This window comes from Siphateles boraxobius, unplaced genomic scaffold (assembly GCF_051911475.1).
Source record: "Siphateles boraxobius isolate OS27281-9 unplaced genomic scaffold, OSU_SipBor_1 24, whole genome shotgun sequence".
NCBI classification, from domain to species: Eukaryota; Metazoa; Chordata; class Actinopteri; order Cypriniformes; family Leuciscidae; genus Siphateles; species Siphateles boraxobius.
This window is the reverse complement of record NW_027508855.1, coordinates 15,144,814-15,156,570: the sequence shown is the minus strand read 5'-3', so window position 1 is coordinate 15,156,570 and position 11,757 is coordinate 15,144,814. Positions and strand designations below refer to the sequence as shown.

Below are 11,757 nucleotides of genomic sequence, written 5' to 3'. Positions count from 1 at the left end.
TCCGTAAAAAAGGCAAGTTGTTTCATATTTTCAGACGTAGGCCTAATGAGAGTTCGGGACAGTAAAACAAACCGCTCCACCTTAACAGCACAGAAAACCCGGTCTTCCTTAACAACCAAACCCAAGAAGGCTCGTTCTTCCTCGTAAGGTGACGAACCACTCGCTGATTGGAGTTCCGCGGACGCTATGTTAATGAAAGGGCGTGGTCTTATGAAATGAATAGGTGACGTCAACTCTCATTCCGCAGAGTGAAACAAACATGGCGACAGAATGCTGTTGGAAAGGGTACACGCTAACTTTAATGCTGTTGTTTTGGAGTAGAGTCTGTGCAAATAGAGCGGAATCCTGGGGGAGCGACAGCAGGATCCTCGGCATGCGGTTGGAGAGGAGCGTCAAGCCTGCCACGACCACCGATGATGGGATCATACAGGTATCCGAGGACAGCGACATCCAGCTCAGGTTCTACGGACTGCAGATCAGCAATGACACCTGGGAGCAGATTAAGTTCGTGGATCAGAGCGAGGGCAGAAGCTCTGACATCAACAGTACTTGTGTTGACTTTACCAAAGACATCTCCATCAGTAAAAGTATGAATGTCAACAGCCAGGGCACCTCTGGGGTTCTGGGGGTCCAAATTAAAGCACTTAGGAAAAGTGAGTCCCAGAGGGAATATGCGCTGTGCATCAGACACAGCCAAGATGGGAAGTGGTACCTGCTTGAAGAAGATGATGGAAGGTTGCGTGTGGTGGAGATGAAGAAGTCGCTGCTTCCCATTTGGTTCCAAATAATCTTGATAGCGTGCCTCCTGGTGCTCTCAGGGATGTTCAGTGGTCTAAACCTGGGGCTAATGGCTTTGGACCCCATGGAGCTGCGGATTGTGCAGAGTTGTGGCACTGATAAAGAGAAGAAGTACGCACGCAAGATCGAACCCATACGGAGGAAAGGAAACTACCTGCTGTGCTCGCTTCTCCTCGGGAACGTGCTGGTCAACACCACGCTGACCATCCTGCTCGATGATCTCATCGGCTCAGGTCTGGGGGCTGTGGTGGCGTCAACCATCGGTATAGTCATCTTTGGCGAGATCGTTCCTCAGGCGCTCTGCTCTCGCCACGGCTTGGCGGTGGGTGCCAACACCATCCACATCACCAAGTTCTTCATGCTTCTGACCTTTCCACTGTCCTTCCCCATTAGCAAACTCCTGGATTGCGTGCTAGGCCAGGAGATCGGCACCGTGTACAACCGAGAGAAGCTGGTGGGGATGCTTAAGGTGACCGAACCGTACAATGACCTGGTGAAAGAGGAGATGAACATGATCCAGGGAGCTCTGGAGTTGAGGACTAAGACAGTGGAGGACATCATGACTCCTCTCAGCCACTGCTTCATGATCAACAGCGACACTGTCCTGGACTTCAACACCATGTCGGAGATCATGGAGAGCGGATACACGCGCATTCCTGTTTATGAGGATGAACGGACCAATATCGTGGACATCCTATTTGTGAAAGACCTGGCGTTTGTGGATCCAGATGACTGCACTACGTTGAAGACCATTACTAAGTTCTACAACCATCCGGTCCATTTTGTGTTTCACGACACCAAGTTGGATTCCATGCTGGAGGAGTTTAAAAAAGGTTGGTAAATTTTTGTCAGTGACACACTCTGTTTTTCCTACAGTATTTCTCATTGTCACTATCAGGGAGGTTTTCATCAGGTGTAGCAAGGAGGGATGTGTATCTGCAGTGATGTCACTTTCAGACAGTTTGTGGTAAAGGTCTCTAGCTGTTTTTAATGAATTAGTCCCACTCTTATCAGGTTGGAAAACATGCATCCTCTCTCCCCATGAGCTTTTCTCTCCTCCACTGACTGTGAGGGTCAGTTGTTGGCATTCTTTCTTCTCTTGTATTCTCTCTTTCTTCCACACACATTTTTTGGGAGGTTTGCCTTCCTGAAGCTCATGAAGTCGACAGGAAATCATAATTGACCTTTTTTTATAAAGTCATCAGTGCATGATGTAATTACTGAAAATTATCCTGCCCCTCCAAACACTGGTCATATAGAGCAGTGTTATTTTAGTGTTTTTTTTATATACAATTATAGGTTTTATTAATAACTGTGAATTTGCTTTTGTTTTAATATTTGTCAGTTTTCATTTTAATCAAAAAAATTTTTTAGTCATTTTGTATTAATTTTTATGTGCATTTGTCATTTTATTTGATGTTGTTGATTTTATCACTATTTAGCATTATCTGCTTTTTATTTCAGTTAAAGTTTTAGTATTTATTTATTTCAAGTTAGTAAATTAGTGCTTGAGCTTAAACTTATTTCTGTTACTTGCCAAGGCAACATTTCTAATTTTCGTTTAGTTGAATTTTTATATTTATTTCAGCTTTATTTCAGTTTACTTCAAAATACAGCTCGGATCTTCACTCAGAATTAAAAATTTTTTTTAGTTACTTTATTTTACATTATTCACAGAGGAATAACACGTTTCGGCTCGCAGGCCTTCTTCTGTATTTTAGATAATCTAATCCTCCACCCACTATTTAAACAATTAATTATATTGACGTCATCAAGATTGTATTTTTTAACAACAATTATCCACATACAGTATAATCTTTTTAACCATATTAATGGCATCCACAAATAATTTATAGTTGCAATGTCATTAGTAGCAAGCCATGAGGTTTTTGTAATCAATATCTTAGTTGCCTAACCGTGATTAACACAGGAACTCTGGGAAAGTATGTTTAAGCAGACATTTGTAGTTTGGTCCTAAAGCCTTGCCAAAAATACTTAGCTGGTGTTTAACATTTTGAAGCTAGCACTGGGCCAATAACATAAACATAGCTGCTAGGTTAAGACTGTGTCATAAAGGATTAGTTCCCCCAAAAATGAAAATGTGGTCATTATTTACTCCGCCTCATGTCGTTCCAAACCCGTAAGACCTTCGTCCATCTTCGGAGCACAAATCAAAATATTTTTGATGAAATCTGACTTTTTACAACCACTTTCAAGGCCCAGAAAGGTAGTAAAAACATAATTAAAATAGTCCATGTAACTACAGTGGTTCAACCTTAATGTTATGAAGCGACGAGAGTACTTTTTGTGCGCAAAAAAACCCCAAAACTTTATTCAACAATCTATATATATATTTTCTACAATCTACAACATATATTGTTGCTATAATCTCTTCTCTTCAATGTCAGTCTGCTACTGTTCATGTAGTAAACACAGTGCAGCGCTTCCAGGGGCCTATACCATGAAGCCGCTTTAGATGGCTAGTCTGATATGTTTCAGTTTAGTTTGCGTCAACCCTGGGTTTTCGGGACCATGAAAGTGGTTTGGCTTTAAGCAGTGTTCATCGCCATAGTAAATTACGCTACACGGCTAACCTGGTCCGGGGCAGGTTATGTCCCAGGTAAGAGGTTGCAAACCGAACTTGGACCAGTCAGCTGTGAGCAAAGTGACACATGTCTGATGCGATAAAGTCACTCCACCTGTTTCTACTCCAAATTAAAGGTTTAATTAAATTTTTAAAGACAAAATCGTCTGGTTTTTAGTGATGCTTATTTAGAATAGTTACATTTGTATGATTTAGATATTATTTATGTAATTATTATACCCTTAATCAATCACAGATGTTCAATTTTGGTTCATCAATTATTATTACGCAGTTTAAAAAAATAAATATATAAAGGTAATATAAATACACTTTAGCATCAATAGATGAAGCTATAAAATGACTACATGTGAGCTTAAATGTTCAATTCTCTCTAAACCTTTATCAGCTGTATAAAATAACTTCATAACTTTTACTTGCATTGATATACAGTAGCGAGACTTTTTCTTTTAGTTGTCCTCTTTCATAGACAGCTGTTTTCTTCTTGCTGTTTAAATTTCTTTAAATTCTTACTATTTTAATACTTTTATTTAATAAGTGAATTGCGCTGCTTCTCTCGCGAGAAATTAATCTCAGTTTCACTCTTTCTCAACGTGTGATTGGCTGTTCGCTACTGATGTCACACCTAAACTCCTAAACTCAGGATCAAAGCCTGAGTTGACAGAGAAAGTTGATGATCAGCATCATGGTACCAACAAAGCCTGGTTGGACTGGTTTGGTTTTGTCAACTCTAAACTAATCCTGTAACCCTGAGTTTGTTCAACTACCATCATGGTACAGGCCCCGGTTCTACATCAGAACATTGATCTTTTTCAGAAAATTTTATTTTCAGGAGAACTATCACTTAAAAAACTAGTCTGACCAACTAGCAGCTAGTTATCACTCTTGCTTTTCAGATTCAAATTAAACCCATCTACTTTTTCATGTAACTGACTTTAAACAGTTATGACGAGTCTAAGACTAGGCTAAGCATTTTATGCAACCAGCACTTGTTTGACTAATCACATGGGTTTGCTGTCATCACAATAACCATTACTAATAATGGAGAAAAACCTGTTATCTTATCATTGCTTGTGCAAGTTTACTGTCAGCAGGTTTTGATTTGGGACTATATTTTCTGATCTTGGACAGTTTTATTGCACAAACTGTGAAGAAGTGTGTCTTGCATATTAACATCCATTTAAACATGGCCAAACCAAAAATGGCATATTCATATACAATTATTCAAAGTCTGATTGATTCCCTGTAGTCGATTATAATTCTTAACTCTAGTATTAGTTATTGTGTTAATATTCCTGCCACATTCATTTAACGAGACCTATTTGACACGTATTATAGCTCAATTGTATTTACAGTAGAAGTGATAGTCACCATGTGTCCAAACGGTTATGGTAGGCGATAATACAAAAGGAATTTGAACTGATAACATGATGACTCTTTTAATGTAGAACCTAGAAAAAATCTTTGGATTCACTGTTAATTAAACTTGGTTTCTCTGTGCGGTGGATACCTTTCAGATTGTTATGGTAATCAGACTTATGATTCTGTTGATGTCAGACATGCACCTAATGCCTGCTACAGACCTCTAAGATCATTACAAATCACACTGTACGACATGGATCTAATAAACTTTGGTATGACATGTATGTAGACTGAATGATGATGTCACCTATTGAATCGTAGGCTATGATGCAAGTTAGTATAGAAGAGTAAAATGTCATCAGCATGCGCTATTGGTAAACAAATAGAGCAAGATGAATCACATGTTGTGCGCTGAAGAAAAGGGAAGGAAGTGAAAGAGGAGAATATGGATGCGGTCAGGGCTAGGGAAAAGTGGTTTGCAACTTGTCATGCCAATTTTGCAAATGGAGCTTGAGGCAAGTAGTTTTAACGCCATGTCGCGTTGATCAATACGCCATTTCATGTTGCATTTTTATTGGCTAGTCGTAGGTCGTGGCAGCAAACACACTGTGAGATGATCATGTTCAATTTCTGACACTGTGAGAATTATCGCAGACGATCTTTGGTTGCAAGACAGTGTAAACTGTCGTCTTTTAACCTCTCTCTCTGTACGACGTAGAACCACCGTTTAGGAGCCACGACCACAGAAATCACAACTCGATTGGTCATCCTTCATCCGGGACAGCCCAAAATCGAACAATGTGTGCTGCGCATTAACCGGATAGCAGAAAGGCAGTCAAGCCCCAAGACGCGTGCTTTCGTATTGTCGTTTTGAATTGGGCAGGTAATGTAATATATTAGTTACCAGCTGGCTACTAGATATTAGATATAGGTACTGGGTATTGATAGACTAGGTATTGATATGCATGCTGTTCGTTCAGCTCATGAGTTTGTCCGTTTTGAAGCACTTCCTCTCGTTTAAGCAGAAGTCTTTTCTTCACTTTCTGTCCATGATACAAACCTGAATCTTTGTATTTCTTTCCTCATCCACTTAAACATAGCAGTACTCAAAGATGGCATTCTGCTTATGCCGCTCAGTGTTTGGGTTGCTGTCTACCACGTGCTACTCTGGCAAATGGTTTTGGTTATACATTGCATGCATGTATGAATGTGTAAGGGGGAAAAGCAGGGCAAAACCCCCAATGAATTGCAGAATCCTAAAAGTGCACTCAGTCATTTTTAGCTTGTTTACAATGAGTTTAGTCATTGGATTTCTTGCAAGAACCATGTCTTCTCTCCTGTTTGACGCCACTAGAATTTTGGCCCCATATAAGTGCAAGTACAATCCAAAAAAACAGTCGGAGAAAGTGGAAAAGACACATTTCTGTCAAACATTGTTGTTTTGGTCAGTGATTAGTGTTGCTAAGTGGATTTGGTCAGCTCTCTGACGGTATTGTCATGTCATAAGCCTCTCTGTATTCTAGTTGGATCACGGTCTCTGTTTCTCTGTGAATGCATTCATGGCTACAGTGTCACAAATACTTCTCTCTTCCTATTCTTCACTTCCTGTCATGTCATCTGTTGATTAGGAGTGCTGACCGAGCATACACTGTGTTCGTGCTTGTGTTCGATCCCAAGGAGGAACGGCTCTGTTGAGGAAGGAGAAGAGGATTTGGATGGTTCTAGGTCTAATGCCAGAGCCTCACTTTCCATACACTTAATTACACAAATATGCAATTGTCTGGGAAAAATTATTTAATTTTTGTCAGACTACAAATTTTAAGTGTAATTTGAAAAAAACCCCCGAAATGTTCTCTAGAGATATTCTGTTTTTTCTGGATCTTTTTTCTGGACATATCTTGAAATATATATGGATAAGATGTAATTACTGCAACAAAGAAACACAGCTGAAAAATATGAATAATATTTATATTATTTAGATAGTTATATTTGTATAAATACAAAAAATGTATATATGTGTGTGTGTGTGTGTGTGTGTGTGTTTTATATATATATATATATAATACACACACACATATACATTTTTTTTATACAAATATAACTATCTAAATAAAATAAATAGTAGTCATATTTTTCATCTCGGTTTCTTTGTTGCAGTTATAATAAATAAAAATACAAATGCATTTAATCTCGATTAGAACCATTTAGTTAAAGTCAAGGGGTTCTAGCTAAAAAATAAATAATTTTTTTAATTTAATGTATATGCATTTTACATAATTATTTAATGATTTATTTAAAGTCAATTGATCTAAAGTTTTTGCTAAAAATTTAGTTTTCAAATAAAAAACATTTTATCTCTGTGTTTTTTGAGATTTTTAATTCTTTTTTATAGTATAATCTATTAAGTTAAATGGTTGACCTAAAGATGCGTTATTAAAATGATATTTGAGAATTGGTGAAAGTTTCTGTGTATATCCATAGTTGTCATCAAATCATTAATTTGGCCATATTGCTCTTTCTCTCAAATCACTTTCTTTTTCAGATGAATTTACTTAATGTAAACTAATAGACAAATAGCCAATTACACATCATTTTAGAAAACTCTCCACTTTGGTCTGGTTCCAATCTGATATGTGTAACAGTAGTGTATGTGGCAATTTATGTTCACGTAACGGTTACAATATTTGTGCTTGTTCCAGAAATAGTTCTGGAGTTTTGGTAAAGATGTTATGCAGTAATGACAATTGCTTAAAATTTTTGGTTAAATAAATGGACACAAATGTAAACTTTCAGATATTTAACAATCGCGCATACACATCCACAGTGCTGGCTGCAGACAGATGTTCATTTTATGTGGTACAGTAGGGAAGTAATTGAGATGAGTTTCAGAAACATAACCTCAGTGAAACTGCAGATGACAAAAAACTAAAGACGACGTGTGCAGTTACAGATGCAATTTACTCATCCCCTGCGTAAAGAAACATTGGTGTCTTTCATTGCATATGACTCAGATTAGCGAATGATTCATTTGGAAGAGATCAGCAATGTCCAGTTCCTGCAAAACACAATTTCTCTGGGACACAACGGTGTGAACATGCTTGCTTAATGCATTATTTTGCTTTTTGCAAGTCTTCATTGTAAGAACATTCGGATGCATATGTATTAAGACTTCAAATGATTTAATGTCATGATTTGTCAGGATACATAATGATCATTACAAGTCTCATAGAAATCCTTCTCCTAACTGTCTTCTTTCAAATATTGCAACACCTTTTAATCGATAATCAGGGCTGATTTTATACATTTAGAGATGTGAGTGACTCAACAAGTTAAATCAACTCCGTTCACCTTTATATATTTGACAAGCAAGATGTAACATTTTGATCTCTAGTTGTTAATGTTATGTGATTCAATTTAAGTTGGTAATTGAAATTACTTTACAAATTAATCCAAGTTGTTTATAAACTTCCTTTAAAATACTGCTGTATTTTCGAGAAATTAATTTTAAATAACACCAAATTATGAGGATTTATCTACCATGATACACCTTTTACTCAGACACCTTTTAACATTTACATTTTTATCATATTATTTTTACTATTGTTGCAGTATTTTTATTATTGTTAGTTTATACGTTGTAAAACATTATTACAATGTAAAATAACTGTTTTCTATTTGAATATATTTTAAAACGTAATTTATTCCTGTGATGCAAAGCTGAATTTTCAGCATCGTTACTCCAGTCCTCAGTGTCACATGATCCATCAGAAATCATTCTAATATGCTGATTTTCTGCTCAAGAAACATTTCTTATTATCATCATCAATGTTAAAAACAGTTGTTAAAACTGTAATAATACATTTCAGGTCTCTTTGAATAATAGAAATTTGAGAACATTATAAATGTCTTACTATCACTTTTGATCAATTTAATGCATCCCAGCTGAATAAAAGTATTAACTCTTTCCCCAACAGCATTTTTGATCATTTTCACAAAAATGTTATGGCCCCCAGAATATTTTGTTGTATGAATATCTGAACATGAAATATATAAAAAAAGAAAGAAAAGAGAAAAAGTATACTTTTTTAAATCAAACCTTGAATGTGGGCAAGTTTCGTTAAAAAAAAGCAATATTTTGAACAAAAAGCTGAGAAAATCGCTTCTTTTTTCCACAAAGATTTCAACATGCAAAACCAATGATTATGTCCCATGTTTCTGCTTCTTTTTAGCCTGTGTTTTGATCAGGAGATTCTGTGCTCATTCAGAAGTTGCATAAAAGCGCCCACTACCGAATAACCGGAAAGACACGGAAAGCCAGAATATTCCGTCAATGGCGGAGAAGTGTTGTCTCGTAAATGATGGAAAATTCCCTCAGTGTCGCAGGAAATAGTTAATTTCTTTTAAACATTTGAAAGGTTTTTGCCAAGTTTTGTCCTGTGTGACTATATGAATGAATACATAATGGCTTTCAGGTGATGCTGTTAAGGTAGATCGCAGAGTTCAGAGTGTGCCAGTGGGTGAGTGTGTTTACTGATGCAGAGAGAGAGAGAGAGAGAGAGAGAGAGAAAGGGAAAGGGAAAGGGAGGGAGTGAGCAAGAGACAGACAAGCATTGTTTAGCCGCAGGGATTGATGACTCAGCAAGACAAAACTGGCTTGTAAAATGCAGAAAGTACGGAGGATGTTCATTACATATACATATATAGTAATATATATATATATAGTAATATATATATATATATAATGAAATTAAGATTTTAACTAAAGTACTTTGGGAAAACCTGCATTTGTGGGCAGCAGACACTTGAATTTTCTAGTACTTTGCAGCGTCACCTCTATTTCTTTGTACTATTAAAACATCCTGCAAGTTTCATTGCTTAAAATGTCCTCCTCATTATAAACAAAGAATTTATTTAACCACGCTTTGTTTGGATATGGTGGGATCTGTGACGTCACATGTCTGCCTCCAGAGCAAGACATTGAAAAGTAGATTTACACAATCGGACAACTGCGTCAGGAAGTGCACTGTAAATGTGTCCTATTAAAGTCCATTATATGGAGAAAAAGCCTGGAATGTTTTCATCAAAAACCTTAATTTCTTTTCGACTGAAGAAAGAAAGGCATGGACATCTTGGATGACATGGGGGTGAGTAAATTATCAGCAAAAGTTTTTTTTAAAAGTGAGCTAATCCTTTAACGTTATCTTACTAGCTATTTATAACTTATAGAAAGAGTGCAACGTTATAAAGTTACATGTATTGAAAAATACATAATGATTTGAGGACAAAGTTTGTAGTCAAAGTATGAGCAGGCCATAGTCAATGTAAAGCATATTGTTGATGTTTCGTCCCTATTAGTGAATGTTCCATAACTGTTTATAATCCGCCGGCATCGGTGGTCCTGCTTACTAGCCTGCGCGTTCACGGCAGGCTCCGCTGTGGGGGAGGAGCTGTGGAGGGAGGGCTGTAGCGCAGCAGAGAGCAAGGGGGTCGGACCTGTAAGTTGTGCTTGTTCAAATTTTCAGGCTAAGTCAACATTTTCTCAAAACTCCCTACTGCAGCTTTAATGGTACTGTACCTTTATGTTCCTTTTGGAGCTTGAAGGTTTGGTCCCCATTCGTCTGCAATTGTTTGGGCAAACAGACATAATTTCTCCACGACAATATCTTAATTTTTCCTCCAAGAGAAAGAGACAACATAAGGTTAAGTAAATGATGAGAGAACATACCATTTTTAGGTGAACAATTACTATACAGGTGTTCATAGAACAAACAATAGGCAAACTTACAGTTTCTTAAAGAATCAGTTCTTGCTTCTCTACAAAGTAAGCCTTCAGGAGTCGAACTACAATTACAAGGAAAACATAATGTAAAGAAGAGGTACATAAAAAATAAATGAACAAAATAAAGCCTCAATAAAAAAGAAAAATCAGAAAATGATTGACATTCCTTCCATCCATCTGTTATGCTGGTATTTCTGCAGCGGTTTGAATGTGCACGTTCGCAGTAATTACACAAGAATTATGAATTTTGATCATACCTCACATATCTTTTGCTTAGATAAAGATTGGGACATGTGTCCGTTGCATATGCATAAAGTGTGCATGACGACAGCAAACCAAATGCAGTCTGACGTGTATGTTAACAAGCTCACAAGCAAGCTATCATATTTTACTCGGTTACTTTTCCATGATTAAAACACGCTCTCCTGTCATCTTACACTTCACTGGATCTTTATACTGTATGTTAATATTTAGACGTAGCCTACTTGGTAACTTACAGATCAAATCAAAGACGTGGTTGCAAAAAACAGTAGCAGATAATGGACGGTTTGAATCCCACGTTAAATTTTTAACCACAAAAAATTTTTTTATTCAGATAAAATTTAGGAAAATTTCCGAGTTGGATAAAAGTTTCTTACCCGTTTGAATGTGATGTGATGACAGTCTGTACAATGGGCTCACGTTCCCGTCGTATCTTGCGGATAAAAACAGTCGCTTCATCCGATTTAAATCACAAAAACATCACTGGATGTTTAAAGTGTAATATTTAGAGTAATAGGTAGTTTACAAATACATTATTAACAGGCAGAGCTGCAAAATGACCTCATGCAGATAAACTAAAATGTCTTCCTATACTCACATGTACATGGGAAAATATGGTATTATATTGTTAAATAACAGTGTCATACTGTTGCTGGTCAACACGCAATTTGAAGCGACCAAGTTCTCCCATAATGCATTGCAAAAAACAGTAACTTACAGTTATTACATGAAAACAGCATTTTGCTGTTAAATTTCCATGTAAATTTACAGGAATTTTTTACAGTGTGGTCGGTTTATTTTTAATGGCATTCCAGATTGCATTGGAGGATTATGTGTTTGTTCAGAGCGCTTGATGATTCTGAGCAGGTTCGGAATGAGGGTTGTTTGACACAATATTTTGTTGTGTGGAATTGTTGTTTTGGCAGTAGATTGTGTTTAACATTACATTTGTGTC

General features: G+C 36.9%; 1 protein-coding gene and 1 long non-coding RNA gene across 4 annotated transcripts in view; one reads left to right on the top strand and one right to left on the bottom strand.

Annotated features, from left to right (window-relative positions):
* The first annotated feature begins 204 nt into the window (after window positions 1–204).
* Window positions 205–11,757, top strand: part of LOC143749131 (metal transporter CNNM4) — a 35,396-nt gene continuing 23,843 nt past the window's right edge. The window contains exon 1 of one of the 3 annotated variants that reach the window (XM_077241608.1): window positions 205–1,631. In XM_077241608.1, coding sequence (XP_077097723.1) covers window positions 260–1,631 — 1,372 coding nt within the window. In that variant the 5' untranslated portion in view covers window positions 205–259. The remainder of the gene's footprint in view (window positions 1,632–11,757) is intronic. The other 2 variants (XM_077241609.1, XR_013206884.1) reach the window with 2 other exon arrangements.
* LOC143749132 (uncharacterized) lies at window positions 10,396–11,282 on the bottom strand. The gene is made up of 3 exons (XR_013206885.1): window positions 11,180–11,282; window positions 10,548–10,603; window positions 10,396–10,436 (listed from the first exon to the last, which is right to left on the bottom strand). It is a non-coding gene; the product is annotated as an uncharacterized LOC143749132 (long non-coding RNA).